This window comes from Sceloporus occidentalis, unplaced genomic scaffold (genome assembly GCF_023333645.1).
Source record: "Sceloporus occidentalis isolate IW3139 unplaced genomic scaffold, rSceOcc1.0.p SCAF_92, whole genome shotgun sequence".
Classification (NCBI taxonomy): domain Eukaryota; kingdom Metazoa; phylum Chordata; class Lepidosauria; order Squamata; family Phrynosomatidae; genus Sceloporus; species Sceloporus occidentalis.
This window is the reverse complement of record NW_028317072.1, coordinates 2,585,135-2,604,952: the sequence shown is the minus strand read 5'-3', so window position 1 is coordinate 2,604,952 and position 19,818 is coordinate 2,585,135. Positions and strand designations below refer to the sequence as shown.

The 19,818-nt window shown below is 38.6% G+C and overlaps 1 protein-coding gene across 1 annotated transcript in view; it reads left to right on the top strand.

Moving 5' to 3' along the window:
• The window catches only part of LOC149284480 (ubiquitin domain-containing protein 2-like), a 102,400-nt gene extending 82,655 nt beyond the window's left edge, over positions 1-19,745 (top strand). The window contains exon 3 of the mRNA XM_089496708.1: positions 12,284-19,745. Coding sequence (XP_089352834.1) covers positions 12,284-12,681 — 398 coding nt within the window. The 3' untranslated portion in view covers positions 12,682-19,745. The remainder of the gene's footprint in view (positions 1-12,283) is intronic.
• Positions 19,746-19,818: the final 73 nt, after the last annotated feature.

Genomic DNA, 19,818 nt, shown 5'->3' with positions numbered 1-19,818 from the left:
ATGCAATCTTTCCTGACCCCTTTGCCAATTGAGAACCATTCTGTTTCTCTATATTTGGTTCTAACAGTAGCTTCTTGTCCTAAGTACAGATTTCTCAACAAGACTATCAGATGTAGTAGCACTCCCATGTCCTTAAGAGCCAGCCTAAGTTTTTTGTGATCTGTGTAGTTTAATGCTTTGCTGAATCTATAAAGTACATGCTGATTTTTCTGGAATTTCTTGGTATGCTCCATTAGCCTTCATATGTTTTCAATATAGTCCCTAGTGCCTCTTCCTTTCCTGAACCCTGCTTGTACCTCTGGGATTTCTCTATTCATATATGACTGGAGTGTGTTTTACAGAATTTTGAGCATAGGTTTGCTTGCATGGGAAATTAGTGCTATGATCCTATAGTTTCTGCAATCTTTTGAGTCTCCTTTTTTGTGAATGGGGATGTATATTGATCGTTTCCAGTCTGTTGGCCACCATTTTGTATTCCATATTTGTTGAAATATATCAGTTAACACTATAATTGATTCTGTCTGTATGGATTGAAATATGCCCCAAAATTACTCCTCCTTCATAGAGTACCATTAGTATACATTATTCTTTAGAGCAGTTCACAGCAGTTTGGTGTGGCCCCAGATGTGTTGGACTACAACTCCCATATGTCCAGCACATGGATGTCATCACCATAGTAGTTGGGGACAGTGGTAATTGTATTCACCCATATCTAGAGGTTATTAGACTGCGGAAGGCTATCTTACAAAGTACCAGATGGCAAGCCCTTCCTTAGACAACAACACAGTTTACAAGTTAGAGAAGGGAATTAAGGTATGGTAGCTTGGGGAAGACTGTTCTTAAGCTATATACCATGGGACCTAAAGCAGCATGCCAAAGGATAAAAGGGGGGAAAGGCTGGGACATTTTATGACAATAAAAACAACATACAGTATGCCCTCTGCATACGCGCCCTGCCATATGCGGATTTAAGCTTCTGTGGATGGCAAGCGGCAAGGGACACAATGGGAGCACGCCGCTATTGTAACCAATAGGACTCCAGCATACGTGAAATTTGCCTTACGCGGGGGGGTGGTCCAGAACGGATCCCCAGCGTATGGCAAGGGCAGACTGTAATTCAAGATCTGGAAGGAATAAAAAGACACTAGATGCAGTACACAGAAGAGCTATATAGAAGGGATAACAAAATGAAGGACATATCAACCGAAGAATCATATGAAGATGAACCTCAAATTCTAAAAACAGAGGTGGGATTGGAAACAATCAGTATATATCCCCATCCACAAAAAAGGAGATACAAAAGATTGCAGCAGCTATAAGACTATAGCTTTAATCTCTCATGCAAGCAAAATCATGCTCAAACCTCTGCAACATAGACGCCAATCATACATGGAGACAGAACTCCCAGAGGTGCAAGCAGGATTCAGGAAAGGAAGAGGCATTAGGGACCACATTGCAAACATATGGTAGCTAATGGAGTGCACCACAATATTTCAAAAGAAAATCAGCATGTGCTTTACAGACTATAGCAAGGCCTTTAACTGCATGGATCATGAAAGACTATGGAACGCCCTTAAAGACATGGGAGTGCCAACACATCTTATAGTCCTAACAAGGAATCTTTACTCAGGTCAGGAGGTGACTGTCAGGACAGAATATGGAATCATAAAATGATAGAATCATAGAGTTGGAAGAGACCTCAAGGGCCATCCAGTCCAACCCCCCTTCCATGCAGGAACTCTCAATCAAAGCATCCCCGACAGGTGGCCATCCAGCCTCTGTTTACAGACCTCCAAGAAGGAGACTCCACTTCACTCTGAGGGAGTGTGTTCCACTGTAGAACAGCCCTTACTGTCAGGAGGTTCCTCCTAATGTTTAGATGGAATCTCCTTTCCTGTAGCTTGCATCCATTGTTCCAGGTCCTGTTCTCTGGAGCAGCGGGAAACAAGCTTGCTCCCTCCTCAATATTACATCCCTTCATATAATTAAACAGGACTATCATATCATCTCTTCACCTTCTCTTCTCTAGGCTAAACATCTCCAGCTCCCTAAGTCATTCCTCATAGGACATGGTTTCCAGACCCTTCACCATTTTAGTCGCCCTCCTTTGGACACGCTTCAGTTTCTTAACATCCTTTTTGAATTGTGCCCAGAACTGGACACAGTATTCCAGGTGGGGCCTGACCAAAGGAGAATAGACTGGCACTATTACTTCCCTTAATCTAGACACTATACTGTTATTGATGCAGCCTAAAATTTCATTGGCCTTTTTAGCTGCCTCATCACACTGTTGACTCATATTCAACTTGTGGTCTACTTGGACTCCTAGATCCCTTTCACATGTAGTCTCCTTAAGTCAGGTGTCCCCCATTCTATATCTATGCATTTTGTTTTTCTGCCCTAATTGCAGTACCTTACATTTTTCTGTGTTGAATATCATTTTGTTAGCTTTGGCCCAGCTTTCCAGTTAATTCAGGTCATTTTGAATTTTGATCCTGTCCTCTGGGGTGTTCCTTGTTTCTGGAGAAACAGAATTGTTCCTAATTGTCAAAGGGGTCAGACAAGACTTCATCCTCCCACCCTATCTGTTCAATTTGAATGCAAAACATATTATACGAAAAGCAGGAATGGACACAGGAAAAGGAGGAGTGAAAATAGGAGGAAGGAATATCAGCAATCTAAGATATGGAGATGACACCATACTACTAGCTGAAAACATCACAGACTTGGAACAACTACTAAGGATGATCAAGGAGGAAATTGCAAAGGCAGGCTTATTGTTGAACATAAAGAAAACAAAAATAATAATCACAGAAAATTTACAGAAATTCAACCTAGACAATGAGTGTTACAGAAATCTCAGGAACCAAGACTTTCTCTCACTAGGTCACAGGTCTGACGAAGCAAGGTGACAAGAGGACCCAGAAAAATGTGCTGAGAATTCAAAGTATATTCCAGTTGCCGGCAAAGGAAAAATGGCCCCAGTGGAATTCAAAGTTCCAAAAACTGAGGCCCAGAACCAAATAAAATGGCTGTGTTCATATAGGTAATTCCAACAATGTATTCTATTGGTTGGTTCAAAGTGCAAATGTACAAAAACTTTCATTCAATCAGGACACAGAATTATGAATACATTAAAAAACATTTTTGACTCATTTGGAATCTTCCATCACTCTATCACTCTGTGTGTTATTTCCCCCTTCCAAGGATGTTCTTCCTAATTGTTTTGGCTTTCAAAGCAAGCTAGTCACCTTAATGCTTGCAAAGGTCAACTTGTTCTCTAAACATCTTACTGCAAATCCTGTTCAGCATTTTTCTCTCTCACACACACACACACACAACCTTGACTCCAGAAAGCTCATTTCTATAAATCTATAGTAGAAATTTTATTATTAAAAATTCATCTATCTCATGAGGAAATAGAAATAGTAAAAGAATTTTCATACCTGGGATCAAATATTGATCAGAATGGAGACTACAGTGAAGAAATCATAAGAAGACCAAGAATAGGGAGGGCAGCTATGAGAGAACTAGAAAATATCCTAAAATGTAAAGACATACAAATGAGCATAAAAATTAGAATCATACAAGCCAATGTATTCTCTATTACCATGTGTGGATGTGAGAACTGGAGAGTTAAGAAAGTGGATAGGAAGAGAATAAATTCATTTGAGATGTGGTGCTGGAGAAGAGTGCTGAGGTTACCATGGACAGCCAGGAAATCTAACAAATGGGTCCTAGAGTAGATCAAACCAGAAATCTCTCTGGAAGCCAAGATGACTAGGTTGAAGCTGTCATACTTTGGCCACATCATAAGGAGACACGACTCACTGGAAAAAAAAAAATAATGCTAGGGAAGGTAGAGGGAAGCAGAAAGAGAGGAAGGCCACATGCTAGATGGATGGACTCTATTAAGGAGGTCATGGGTGTGAATTTGCAGGACCTGAGCATAATGGAGCATAAGGAGTCTTGGAGATGTTTCATCTACAGGGTTGGCATGGGTTGAGATCAACTCAAGGGTGGATAACAACAACAATGGAGAAGGTAAGACAAATCTTCATGGAGGCTTTGCTGACACTTGCAAACATGACAGGATGCAATCATTCAAAGGAGCAGGAGCTTAGCAGAGAGCCGAGGTGATAGAGCTGTTGCGTCTTGTCTGACCCCTTTGACAATAAATCTGTTGGGACCAGGAAGGTGGGTGGCAAAGCCATGAAAGGTTTTGAAAGTAAGAACAGAGCATTAGTGCTGAATCTGAATACAAACAGATGCTAGGTTGATATTTAAGAGAAAGAAATCTGTGATCCAACTGATAAGAGAAGTAAAGGTGCTTGGCAAAGCTCTATGAAGGTGTTATTGGTGTGAGAGTTGAGTTTTCATGGACAAGTGTCTGTAGTCAGCTTTAAAAAAAGAGAGGGGAAAAATAGATAATGGAGTTTCCAGCAGGTGACTCCCTGTGTTTATATGGAGACTTGTCTGAATATTAATTGCTATAAAGGTATGATTAAAACTCCAGGATCAGTTGATTCAGCACTTTGCTCTTTCCTTCAGCTATCACACTTCTAAAGAAAGTCACTAAAAGAAGCAGGCCAATGGTAAGAATGCCCATGAAACGAGATTAACAAGGGATGTTGCTCTTACTGCCTTGAATTTCTGTTTGTTCCTATTTCACTACTTGGTTTTATCTTATTTTTAAAAACATGTGCCATGGGGACATTCATGTTCAGTGCTTCAGTTGCACAAATGAATATCAGTGGATGAGTGTAGTAACTAGAATTCAACATGACATCATGTTATTACTAGAATGGAAACTACAGTCCAGGGATGTTTAGCATAAAGCAAACTTCTCCCCATCTGCCTCTGTCCCTCTAGTCTAAATAGCTTCAGCTACTACTGATTAAATCGTGACAGCTTCTAGTACAGTTTTTTCCTGTACTATTAGTTGACAAATGTACAATTAGGAACTAGTGTTAAATTTCATCCCTTTGACTAACTTTTTATTTCTATGAATTAGCATTTATCCTTTCCTTAGGGAATTTCCTCCATTGTTCCTTGCTTTACCTATAAACTGAAGAAAGCCCCTTGATGTTGTTCTCCAGTTTTAAAGTACTTCATTAGTGGTTTATACTTAACTATTTCTGCATTTTCATGCTTGCGAAAGGCAGTTTGTGAATTAAGTAAGTTACTAGCAAAAACAAGTGTCTTGTTCCACTTGAAAACCAACCACTTTATCTCAATGACTGCTCTAATATATGATCCTGCCCATGCCCTGATGTCATCACTAGGTATTGCTATTATTATGTATGCATTTGTTGTTTTGTGCCTTTAGGTTATTTCACCAGACCTAAGGAGACTCTGTCATGGGCTTACTTGGCAAAATTTATTATTATTATTATTATTATTATTTGCATTTGCATTTGCATTTGCATTTGCATTTTTTTAAAAAAATTGAAATCACTCAAATACAACAATATATGCTTATATGTACATAAACCATTGATATAAGTATAGTCCTCCTAGCTTTACCTTAGAGTACTTGTTTTCATTACACAAATAATATTTCATACAGGTCTATGACTGGCAAGACATCAAACAGACAGGCAAACCAGCCACTACTAAACGAAAAAGAAAAACATATCTCATTATCACTCACAAAAAAGAACCAAGTGTATTGCTTAATGACATTTCTCTTTTATGTTTATATCATTATATTCTTTTGGATTCCAGAGTTATCTTCCCAATATTGTAATCCTGGCAGCCATTCCTCTGCCAGTTTGTCTTTGGATTTATTTCTAATCATAAATGTTAATCTGTCCATTTCTTTTACTTCTTGCAGTTTCAAAATCCACTCTTCCCAGTTTGGAGGCTCTTTATTTTTCCAATTTCTCACTATCACTAGCTTCGCTGCCGTCGCAAGATAGAGCAGTACCCTCCAGTACTTCCTTTCTATTTCACTTTGGAAAACAGATGTCATAGTTAACAAATAGAATTCTGATGACATAGTAATCTGCACCTTGAATTTATTTTGAATAGTTGTGTGTATTTTTCCCCAAAATTTTTGAATCTTTTTGCAGGACCACCACATATGGTACAATGATCTGGGTTCTTTGTTACAGCGCCAACATTTCATATCAGGAAGAGTGTGTGTGTGTGTGTGTATAAATTTTGTTGGGGTTAGGCACCATCTATTTGATATCTTCATAAAGTTTTCTTTTATATCCCGTGATGCTACAAAGCTATTTGTTTTCCTCCAGGCCTTTTGCCAATCATCGTATGCTATCGGGTGCCCTATATCTTAGGCCCAACAGGCCATGTGTTCTTTTATTGTTTCCTTTTTTACTTGGCAAAATTTAAAAGAGGGGACTTGTCACCTGAGACTGAGAGAATATGACTTACCCTGGGTCGCCCAGTTGGTTTTCATGGCTGAGTGGAAATTAGCGAGTATATTTCTATACCGCTTACCAATGTTGTTGTTGTTAGCTGCCCTCAATTCAATTCTGACTCATGGCAACCCTGTGGATGAGACATCTCCAAGAATCCCTATCTTTCACTGTCTTGCCCAGATCCTGCAAGCCCTTGCCCATAACTCCTGTGATTGAGTCTATCCATCTGGTTAGTGGGCTTCCTCTCTTTCTTCTGCCCTCGACCTTTCCTAGCATTATTGTTTTTCTAGTGATCCATGCCTTCACATTATGTGGCCAAAGTACGATAGTCTCAACTTGATCATCTTTGCTCCCAAGGAGAGCCCTGGTCTGATGTGTTTAAGAACCCATTGCTTACCAGTGTACTAAGTGGTTTACAAAGTGTAAGCTAATTGCCCCCAACAAGCTGGGTATTCATTTTAGTGACCTATGGAAGGATGCCAGGCTGAGTCGACCCAGAGCCTCTGGCTGGTATGGAACTCACAACCTTGTGGTTTGTAAGTGAGTTGCTGCAGTACAGGTATTTAACCACTGCACGACCAGGTCTCCGTACCAGGGAATTCAAACCCTTGCGAAGTCCCAGTATGGCACTACACCATGATGGCTCTTTGTTACTATTATTGTTATTTATATTTCTTCTTTGTGGTCTCTAACTTACACATATGGGTTATTCTGCACCTATACAGATATCTTCAGATGCTTCTAGAGCTGTGATTTAGCAGTAACCTCACTTACATACATGTAAGTTGTGCATTCCAGCTAATCTACAAATGCTTAGTTTTCAAACACAACAGAAAACAAATATGACAAAGTGGTTGCCATATACTGGATTTAAATTAAAATTCTCTGTATAATTATTCTGGTTGCATTACATGAAAAACTGTTTATTCCCTGCTGCCATCATACCTACAAAGTGCTGTCCAACAGGTGATGAACAGTATGGTGATGGGCTTTCCACTGCTAGAACATATAGCAGTTTATACCTACTGTGATAGGTTTGGCCTCTTCTTTGCTGACAGAATTGATTATTAATTGACTTCATGCATAGATTACTAGTTTAAGTGTCAGTGTGTGAAGGACATGAAGCTTGACTTTGTTTGCCACAAAATACAAAACAAACTCTTTCCCAGTTTTAGTTACTCGTTTGCTATTCCACTTTTTCATAGCACTTCAATATAGGAGGGGAATGGGAAGATTTCCACTTGCACACATTATTTTGCAAGCTCAGATGTGAATCTGTTACATATTTTGCTGAGGTCTAAGCTATATAAATTTGCAGCAAATTTTGTGAAGCCTACACACTTTCCCCAAACATACATTCATATTTGGTTAAGCGGTGGAATTAGAGAAAATGGAAAAATGAATACCAAAATGTAGCAGTTTCAGCTTGTGTATTTGTTTAGAAAGTATAAATTATGTAAGATATAAAATGAAAGAGATCTCCACATCTGTCTATTGATGAATGCTTTATGTTGATAATTTAGCTCGCAACCAATTTGAATCTTACATGTCATAATCTTGTAGTCTGATGATATGAATTTGATCCTGTCCTGTATTTATCCCCTTTTGCAGTATTCATTTTCCCTTAACTGTCCAGTGTGAAAGTTAAGAATTCTTGACTATAGCCAAAGATTGGAACTGTAGAGCTATATGCTTTTCTGATTGCTGTGCAATAATGTATGTGTTTTTTAGATGTCCCAGCTTTTCCGCTCCTAACGCTCTAGTCCAGCGGTTCTTAACCAGTGACCTTTCACAGGGGTCACTTAAGACCATCAGAAAACACAGCAAAATTACAGTTATGAAGTAGCAACAAAAATAATTTTATGGTTCGGGGGTCACCACATAAATATTTGTAATTTGGTATCTTAGTAAATAAAAATATAAAAACTATTTAATATATTTTAATGTTTATAAAGTATTGTTTATGGTTTTAAATGGATTTTATTGTAAGCTGCCCTGGGATCTTCAGATATAAATACCCAATAAATAAATAAATATTACCAATATGCTTAAAGTGAGCTTTATTTTATTTTAATTGGTGGACATGAATAAGAGATCAGAAAAAGTTGTAGCCTCAGTACAGTCCTGGAATTGTGTTTAAAACATTGTTGAATTTTAAGAAGACCAGTACATTTTATTCAAAGCTACCCTGAGGCAAAGAACAGGTGTTCCAGAGACTATATATGCTTTCTTTAGTTTTCTGTCCAGATATAGGACACTGACTACAATCCATAGAGCTTTTTGTATGCAAGATTTCCCACATATTCCATTATAAGAGTTTTTCTTTGTTATGTGGGGTGTGGTAGGTTATTCATTCTGTACAAATGAAGCAGAGGCTAATGAACACAAGTATGCTGTGACTGATAGCCATTTAAAATACCACATGACAGATCAACGGTTTGAATCTGTTTTTTGGGCAGATTCATCATTTGGTGCCATTTAGAAACAGGAAAACAAAACAAAAACAATCTTGCCAAATGATGTTTAGATCATTGTCTTACAGAAGACACAAGAAACTTACACTTTGTAAGGCCTAACAGAGCTCTGCTTGTATTGTGAAGAAAACTTTGTTTTCTCTCCTTTATATTGGTTTTATTATCAAGATAAACTTTTTTTTAGTTAGTGGCCTTGTTGATTCAATAAGTCAGGGAAATGTGAACAATCTGGATTATTGGTTACAGTCATTCTCACTTCCAGTGGAGGCAGCTGAACACACCATGAAGCTTGAGCCTGTGGCTTGTGTATCATGTCAGCCGGAGGCAGGTGCAGCTGCCACTCTGATTTGTTTCTTTCCAACAAACCAAAGAAGGAGACTGCAGTTTGTTTGTGTTTCTGTGTCTATATTTTTTTGGGGGGATAAGGGGAAAAACCTAGGGACAGCTGCTCTCAGGTTCAGACAACATAATGAACAGACCATGGAGCAAAGCTCTGGCTGGTTTAGCTGCTCCTCTTGCAAGCAGAAACTATTCCTGTTGAGCCCTGGCTTATTGTGTAGTGCAACCACAGCATTATTTAATAACTGAATCAATTTTCCATAGAAGAAAATGGTGTTATTTGGAATAGGGGCCCAAGTCTATCCAGACCTATATTGACGTACATGTAATATAAAACAAAGTAATTGGATTTCTCCACTTTATTGTTTGTTTGCTTGCTTGCTTGCTTTTGAGAGGATGGTTTTCTTTCATCTTGCCCTACAGAAACAGACTACCATTCCACCTCGCTTTCCCAGCAAAAGCCAGGCTGTTACAAAAAGATCTTGGCAGGTTAAGCTAAAGATGGTCTCTTTTGTTGCTTTCCAGTCATGCTTTCTCCAAATGCCAATACCAGAAATCATGATAATACAAAAGAATATAAATACGGTTTATTGTGCATGAAGTCCACAAAAAGTCTATTATTATTATTATTACTATTACTATTATGCTTTATTTATATAGTGCTGTAGATTTGCACAGCACAGTACATACAAACAATAAAATAGATAAGAGTAAACCTGCCCATGGCATACAATCTAAGAAATAATAGCATAATACATATAAATAATACATAACAATACAGGAAAGGGTTCAGTAAAACAGGCAACAAATTAAAAAATGTCAAATAGCAAATAATAGTCCCACAATGGCTGGGAACGCTTCTCTGAACAGGATGGTCTTCAACGCAGTTTTGAAACTGGTTAAAGAAGTGATTACCCATGTTCATGGGGGAAGGAGGTTCCAGGAGTGAGGGGCAGCAAGTGAAAAGAGGCGAATCCAGGATGGGGCAGTGAAAATCCTATGATGGGACAAGCAGACCTTGACTGCCAGAATGGAGGGCGTGAGCGAGAAGCTGAGGAGAAAGAAGGTCTGATAAATAAGGAGGGGCCAGCCCATGGAGGGCGTTAAAAGTCAGCAACAGGAGCTTATACTGAATATGGAAGGGGAAGGGGAGCCAGTGAAGGGATGATAATAAAGGAGAGATATGGTTGGAGTGGTGGGCTGATATAATGTGTGCAGATAAATACTGGACAGAAATTAGAGGATGGAGGTGAGAGAGAGGAAGCCCTGCCAGAAGAAGGTTACAATAGTCCATTCATGAGACGACCAGAGCATGGACCAGAGTCTTGGCAGTAGAGGCTGAAAGAAATGGATGGATTTTAGCAATTTTGTAGAGAAAGAATCTACAGGCCTTGGCTGTGTCCTGGATCTGGGGGATACACGACAGAGAAGAATCAAAAATGAAACCAAAACTGCAAGTTTCCTGGACCGGTCAAATAGAGATGTCGTCAACAGAAACATAAAAGGAGTATTGGAGGGAGGGCTTAGGTGGACATGTTGAGCTTCAAACGGTGATGACGCATCCACTGAGAGACAGCTGTAAGACAAGATGAAACTTGCTGTTCAAAACTGTTGAATGAAATGCATTCCAGTCTAGACATAATATAGGAAAAACCTCCTCCCAAATGCCCATCGAGCAGGCCTCGATATCTAATGATATTCTCAAAAAGTGATTATAAATTCCTCGGAATTTAAGTGGTGGAACCCAAGATAATGTTATCTCTACCACTTTGAGATTCACATTTTCGTTTCTTGCATCACTTTACATGAGAATAATATGGAGCTTTTGCAGGATCTTCTTCCTCCTTGAGATATGTTATACAGTGTGCCCTTTTTTTACACGGGGGGTCCGTTCCGGACCCCACCCCGTAAAAAAAAGCGTATGCTCGAGCCCCAGTGAAAGTAATGGGGCTTGTGCATGTGGTGGCGGTTGCGCGGCAGCACACCCCATTAATCTAAATGGGATGTGCCGCCCCTTGCGCCCTGCATGCTCCTGTGCAGCTTTCAGCATATGCTGAAAGCCGCATATAGTGCGTCCACATATGACGCGGGTACACTGTACAAGTCTTTTATTTTAGTGATGCCTGGCAAGCCACCTAATTGCCCTTTTGATGTTGCTGTGTGCCTTGCCTAAGGTGAACCTATCATGGGTTTTTCTTGGCATGATTTGTTCAGAGGTGGTTTGCCATTGCCTTCCTCCTGTGGCTGAGAGCATATGACTTGCCCAAGGTCACCCAGTGGTTTTGACATAGTGGCAAACATAATATGAACATGGTGATGAATGAAGGCATATGGAAAGACATTTCAACATTAGTCTTATTTAATTTCAGGTAGACTTTTTTACATGCTTACAGTATTATAGGTAGTTTTATGCCTCTTCTGCTCTGTATAATATTTTTTTAGAAGCAAAACATAAATACCATGGTAATAGCATGAAAGGTCATGATGTTAACCCAAAATGCGGTAACCCCCTTTACATGGTGAGTACATGTAGGAAGGGGAAATTTGTTCCATTAACTTTATATTTCTCTTATAACTTGTCATTACTGACCTGTTTTATTTTTAATTTTTATCCTTTTATAGAAAAACTACTTGGTACACTCGGCCCTCTGTATCCACAGACTTGGCATCCATAGATTCCAGGTCCCATGGCTTGAAAATAGTGCCACTCCTCCCCAAAAAATAAACCTTCATTTTGCCATTTTATATAAGGGACATGATTTTACTACACAGTTGTATACAATGGGATTTAAGTACCCACAGATTTTAATATCCATGGGGCATTCTAGAACCAAATCCCAGCAGATACCAAGGGCCCACTGTATTTACAAGGAGTTATGTTATATGCAGTTAGAGGAAGGCATGAGGTATGATTTAGAGGCACATTAATACCTGGAGCTGGCTAGTGGCAGATAACTGTTACAAACTGTTTTGGAGTCTAAGGGTAAGCTGTACCTGAATCAAAGATCAGCTATTTCAAGGAGTGTAGTGTTGATATAAATCAGAACTGTGTCACTTACCTGAGTTTCTTTTCCTCCTGTTCTGAAGGTTCTCTTACAGAGTGCTACGATGAACTGGGAAACAGATACCAGCTTCCTGTATACTGCCTTGCTCCACCAATCAACATGATAGAAGAGAAGGGGGACCTAGAGACTCTGGATATTCCAGATCCACCACCAAACTCCGGTCATGAATGCCAGCTTCGTTTACGCCTTTCAACAGGCAAAGACCTCAAACTTGTGGTCCGTAGTATGGACACTGTGTATCACATGAAAAGAAGACTGCACACAGTAGAGGGTGTAGAGCCCAGCAGTCAGCGATGGTTTTTTTCAGGCAGGCCACTGGCAGACAAAATGAAACTGGAGGAACTAAAAATACCGAGGGACTACGTGGTGCAAGTCATTGTGAGCCAGCCGTTAACAAACCCTATCCCAGTGGAGAACTGACTCGGCCTATATGCCTCTCCTTTTTTTGTTTTGTTTTGTTGTTTTTTTTTTTTTTTTTTTGCTCTTTCTATCATGTGGGGACTTTTTCACTATTTTCTTGCTCCTCTGCTAATATATTGGTTCCAGGCAATAACCAGCAAAAAATTCCATCTGTGATGGAGCTTTAGGGAAACACACACACAGAGACAACACATGTTCTTAATCTATCCCTGGAGAATTTTCCCAATTTAGTATTTGTTAGCATCACAATAAGAAATCTTAACAAAGTACATGGTAAAAGAGGTATCATAATGTAAGTCTGTCATTCAAAGTAGATTGAAGTTAAAGTAGTGCTTTGGACCCTGAGTGAAGCATTGAACCATAAAGAGGGAAGCACTTTTTAAAGGACTGAACCAGCTTAAAGTATTTCATGAAATCAGCATCACTTACAGCCAGTCAAATACCTAGTTAGCATCTAAGACATTTGTTAGGATTGTCCCTAGAACAATTTCTCTTACTGGCTGAACAAAGCCACTATTTGTATAGGGTGACAAAAGAGCCTGACCCAATGGGACGGACTTTGAGGTACACTCTAAGAAGAGTATGATTTATCCCAAGTTTGGGTTTTTTAAACAAGTTTTGATACATTCCATGTTAGCACCAAATAGCGATTTGCCATTGCTGAGTTCAGCATGTGGTAAATAATGCCTTCTATGAAAAAATAGGCAATAATTTCATAAACAACATTTACAAAATAGCTTGTGTACTGTAAAGCTATGAGCTACAAAGAACTTGTCCTAATTCCTACTGGCACCAGCAGGTGAGCATACTAAATTATTGTACACCATTGTATCTAGCTGAAAAGCAAATAATTGGAGAAACCCTAGCCTGAGAACACAGGATCACTTTCAGTTAGTTTGTTAGCATCACATGCTTTAGCCCAAATGGTAGTTCTAAATCCCTGTTTTCTATAGCAGTAGCTACAGTATGTACAAATTTCAAGAGAAAAGCACAGGAAACTCAGTTATCATATGCTTACATTGAGGGTGTGCAATTTGCTTAGCAACATTTTGGTGTTTCTTTCCACAATACCTAGAAGTGAAATATGTGATCTTATTCAAATTTAAGTGGTGAGTATGAGTGTGCATGTGCATTCACTCTCTCTCTCTCTCTCTCTCTCACACACACACACACACACACACATCCTCTGCCAGTGTAGAGAAGGAGAAAAGAAAAAAAATCTATCAGATGAAGACAGACAGTCTAACAAGGTGATCTTTCCAATACACCATTTTTCTACATTAGGGTACACTCTGCATGACACTTACACATGTGTTCTTCTTCCCCAGTTCCCTAGATACTTTGATAGAGATGTCATAGTTGCCTAAATACTGTATGTAGAATTGACAAGCTTGTAAAAAAAAAAAAAAGCAGCATTCCAGGAACTTTATTTTTTGTAGATCTTCTTCCAAGCCCTCTCTATTTCCTGTGTCATAGCTCAATTGCCTGTTTATATTCATCTAGCCTACTGTGCATAAACAGCACATCTGCATCAGACTGATGAGTCACCTGTTATAGTTAGGATGTTTTAAAATGATGTCATTTCTTTTTGCCTGGAGCCCGAGAATTACTATAGCAATATCATACAGGATTTCTCCTTCAAAATGTGAAAATAAGCTGTTCTTTTGCTGATATAGGTAGGTATATCCTTTTAAGAAGGCTTTGGGTAAATTGGATAGGGTCGTGTATGGAACAATAATTTAAATTTGGATGACAGACTGATCAGATCTGTCAGAGTTATGGACAACTGATATTCTAAAAAGAAATGTGCCTGTCTCTTATGTGGAGTCCCTACATTTTTATTGTCACTCATTCTGTATCCTTCCTCCCTACTTCCACCTTTTTGGGGTGGGACATAGTCCTTTTTGTAGCACTCTTCTTATTTTTCAGGTAGCTTTCACTAGCATTCTTCTGGCTAGGCACCAGATCTACTTTTCTGTTTGAATGAGGTCCTTTTCTTTTCAAATTTATCTTCCTCTTGGTAAACCATGGATTCTAGTCCACTGCGAATGCAAGTTCATGATGGACATGTTCTCTCTGCAGAACAGTAATTAGATGTCCTATAGCTTATCGCCTTGTCTTGGAATGATTATCTTGCTGTGTCAGGTAGGAACTAGAACTATGAAAGCATGTGCAGGATCAAATTGTGGACCTCTACTGGTGGGACAGTGAATTCTAGCAGAACCAAGGGAATGCTTTCCTCTCCTCTATGCAACTTGTCACCAAAATAAAGTTCTAGAGGACTAGGGAAACCCTCCAGATTTGGCCTTCAGCCAGTGTGGAAGGTTTCAACAGGGTAAGGAGAAGAAACTTAATCCACGTTTTGCAGGCAGAATATTAGATTTAGCTCTTAAAGTTTACCTCTGTAGGATTATCAGTATAGTATAGATTTAAAAGGTTGTTAAAAGGGAAGCATGGGATTTACACCCTAGTTTTTATTTTTAGAAACCAAATTAGAATCACTTTTCATATGAAAATGAATGTATTGTCCATCACAATAGTGCTCCTCCAGGCACTTCTTATTACTGTCTGATCTTTCTGTGTAGTTTCGACCCAAATAGTAATTTAAATGCCTTGGCAGCAACATGCAAAAAAGAACACCTGCTCTGTAGATATTTACTTAGGTTCCCTGCTTTGCCTGCTAACCATGTTCATTTACACTACTGTCCTCATGTACTTCATTATTGCTGTTGAGAAAGATGCAGAGCCTGCATTTGGCACTAATGGTGCATAATAAAATATTGGCTATAAAACTAGAATATTTAAGGAAAACTCAGTGTTTCTAATTTTCACAAAGCCATTCTTCACACATTGAAAAGGAAAGGAATATTGAATTGCCACACAAAGTTTTGGAAGCTGCCTTACTTGGGAAAAATCTTAATTTGTATTCATTCATTTGGCACCGAACCTTGTCTTTTCAGTTAGGAATGTAAGATATATTTTGTTCAAACTATCCAAGGACGCATGTCTTGCTGAATAAAACTATGTATCTAGTCCTTTTTTTTTTTTTTCCCCAAGACGGTTAGGGAAAGGGTCGAAAATGAACTACAGTTGTTAAGAATTAATCAAGGTATAAGTAGGCTGGTGACTTTTGTAGCTACCGCTGCCCATTGTAAAGAATGTGTCCCCAAAGATTATTTAGAATGTTTTGAGCTATCATTTAATGGCAGGAACAGCTCCAGATTTGTGGAGAGAGCTCTCCCCATAGCTCTAGGTTCTGGAACAATAGAACAGGCATTGGCTGCTTCTTGCAGTCATTAATGGTGAACAGGATTGGCAAGTGAGTGGCAGCAGCTACTCCCTGCTACAGTTATCACTCCTTCATCCATGCAGGGGGCAGGTAAGCAGGAAAAACTACCACTGCTTGTCTTCTTACTGTGAAAGATGGAGATCTGCCCCATTTTTCTTAAAGCCTAGAAAAACTAACTGGTGGCAATGGCGGTAGTGACAGCAGTGGCAGTTGCTGCTGTGTGTAGGGTAGCCCCTCATTATTGTTCAGAGATGTGGACTCATGATTCCCAATTTTAATGATTTTGCAAAGGACTTGCCAACTGTAGGATGCTGTGCAGAGAATCATTACAAGAAATACTTGAATAGTTCCTCTCTTCAGGCCCTCCCCCCTGCTCCAGATTTGCTCTCCCAAATGCTCAAATGGAAAAAACTGTGAGAGAATTGGTCTCATTTTTTAAACTACCGGCCTTTTGACAGATTTTTTTACAAATCTCTCTCTCTCTCTCTCTCTCTCTGAGATGTAGGAGTGGGCTCTTTTTTCAGGGCAGCAATATCTAGCGATTTTGCTAATACATATATTTTTTTTTCCCTGTGAGAGAGGTAATTAGAAAATGTGTGTTAGCAAAATCGCCAGATATTGCTGCCCTGAAGCGGAAAAAAGCCTCACTCCTTTTCTTGCAATTAAAATGGAATAGCTTGGAAGGAAACTTTAATTACTCTTACAGTTAGAATGTTTGTAAAGGTTCAGTTGCCAGTAATTAAGGACAATTTTTGAGCATATGCATAAATGTATATGCATAATAAACTCAATATCTCCTTCTTAGACTGATGGTAGGCAGTTGAGGATGATTTTTCTTTCATAAGCAAGGTGATCATTTTGTCATCTCTGGGGCTCTGGCTTTTCAAATAAATCTCAGGTATCATGAAGTAGTTTTTATATGGAGTGCTAACTGCCTGTATTTGAGAGCAAAGTGGAAATCTGTTAGAGTCTTTCTTCTTCCTCCCTGCTCTAGAAAGAATTTATTTTAAGGAAGAATATGATTGCTAATTACAATGTGTGTCCATCATTACCTTCACCTCACAGTTTATCAGTCTGTAGACCAGATTCTAATCCACTAGCAGTTCACTCATCCCTTTGTGCTGAAGCTGAGCCTCCTTTTTCTTGTTTCCTTCCCTCTTCCTCAGTTAAAGTGGCTGTAAGGAGTGATGTATTATAATGGCAGATCATTTGACTTTGAGCTATCAAGAACAAAAAAGTAAACAGTAACAGGGCAGTTTTCATTACAGCTACAGTGAATCTGTGTGTCACTTCTGATTAACATTCTCTCTTTTGCTAGTGAATTATATCTACAAACATATGGCAGAAGCAGGTCTTAGCAAAGAGCTTTTATTTTCAAGCTTGTTACTGCAAAAGTGTCACTAGTACATGACCCAGAAGTAATGGATTGTTCAGTAATCTGCTTGTCCTGGAATAGCTTGAAAGGTAAAAGGACAGTCACACTGTTTATAATGTTTTTTAAAAAAGGAGGAGGAGGAGTGAATGAATGGACAGAAGGGCTCAGTGTGCTTCATCTTGTTAAAAAAAGGGAAGAAGAAAAAAGAAACGTCATTGGAGTTTAGTTCACTGCATTGGCAGCATAAATATCATATATAGTGTTGCCATTTTGTTACCCAAATGGTTAATGAGGTTAGGAAAATGTTATTAAAACTCATGTTATAATTTCTTTGATTCCCTAAGAAAACTGGAGAAACAAGTAGATATAAAATTACTATTTAAAGATGGGATTTTATGAGCATCTTGATGGGCAAAGATAACATCCCTTGTTTTTCTTAACTGTAGCTTCATGATTCATTTTTTTAAAACTCATCAGGATTCATACTGATGTGATTAATATATTCAGCTATGGCACAGTGTTTGATAAAACAAGATGATAAATGTCACTAGCAAGATGAGGAAATGGTCTGGCATATTAAGTGCATTACTCCTTAGGGAGAAAATAGGATAATAGAAACGTATCTGTTAGGTTAATGCAAATTAGGCATTGAAAGCATTGACATATTATCTTTTAATTTGTCTCTATTCTGTTTTAAGTATGTCTGTTATGGTTATGCATATCAGATATCTAAAAAACTCTGGTTCTCCAATACAGACAGACCTCTTTGTATGATTCAGCCTACCTATTACATAGGCAGTGGTGCTTAAACCTGTATGGAGCAGGAGGGAATACAGTTTCTTTGTCTATTCCACCTTTGCTGTACTTTGATTGCAACCTTTTTACCAAGTGTGTTCATAAAAATTCAGTTTGTACTAACAGTGTGTAAATGGTTTAAAGAAATACTATCAGTGGGCTATATTGACAGCAATTGAGATAGAAACAAACTGCTCTTTCAACATTTTTTATTATTATTCCAAAGCTTGGGAATATGAAACTACAACATTTGCAACTTCATTTTTTTCTTTTGGCTAGTAGACATGTATCCTAGACTAATCCAGCTCTTTAAAATAATGTTGTGTCCAAGATTTATTCATAATTTAATTTGTCTGATTTTTTTTCAACCCACCTCTTTTTCTTGCAATGTGAACTTGGGTCCTTATTCTAGGAAACTCAGAATATCCAACTCTGGGGCTACAACACATACTTTGAGAGAAGAGTGTACTGCAATACATGTCAACAATCTTCAAAAGTACTAAAGTATAAGAATGATTAGTGTTTTGATTTTTGTCTGCATACAGTTTAACTCCACTATGGTTTGAACCTGACTGATCTAATCCATTGGCATTGGCAACCCATAGAGAAATATGTTTCCATCCTTTGGGTGAAGGCATATTATTTCTGGACATTGCACAAATGATGTGTGGGTCAGAACTGTGTTGTCAAATAGAAAATGTGAACATGGCTATTTTCATTGGAAACATTAAGTCTGCATCTGACTATTACATTCCCTTTTTCTTGGCAATTGAATTTAGCCAAAAATAGGAAATAGCTCAGAGGGATACACACACACACACACACACACACACACACACACAGAGTTTGCGGAAATAAAGAAGTTGTCTTCTTTCAAGGGCCTTACTGGTGCCTCTCTTCTCCATGTCCTGGGAACCTCTAGAAACTGGAGAATGCCTTCTGAGCAATGTCTGCAGTTGCACACTGGGCAGCTGGAAGTGTGTAATGATATTCTTCTCTAATGTGATGAGCAAAGGCTTGATGTCCTATTTGCCTCATGGTAGTGGCTTCCAAAGATGGCTGGTACCATCAATTTGTATTCTTGAATAAAATATCTTCTCTTTTCTGGTAAATCTTTTGTACAGTGTTTGTTGTGTGCCATGTATCAAAGAAGCAACCTTGTTACATAACGGATTGGCAATTTGGTACTGATGCAGGGAAACACAGATTCAGTGACTACAGAGTGAAGTCAGATTAGGGGAATTACAGTGATGTGACACTTTCTTTTCTGTAACTTTTATAAAATTAAAGAATCTTCTACCTGTACACACAGGGTGTGTGAAACTTTTTTTACTCCTTCATTGCAGGGATGAATCTACGCTGTCTGCAAACACAGTGAACGTTAGAGTTAACCTTCTCAAGGTGCACTGCATATTTATACTGCACATCTGTTAATGCTGACATTGCAGTAGTATATACACACATTTAAAAATCTATAGCAAAGCACAACCAAGTTCTTTTTGAACAATTGAATGAAATAAGGGTTTTATAACTTGAAGCATCATGATTTCCTGAAAGTAAAAAATGTGTTGTATATAATTCCTTGTACTAAACACAAAAGAAAAACAAGAACAATTTCTAATTTTCTGCTTTTAAAAATAAAATTGGTTCTGGAAATGCCTTGCCTTAAAATACAAGC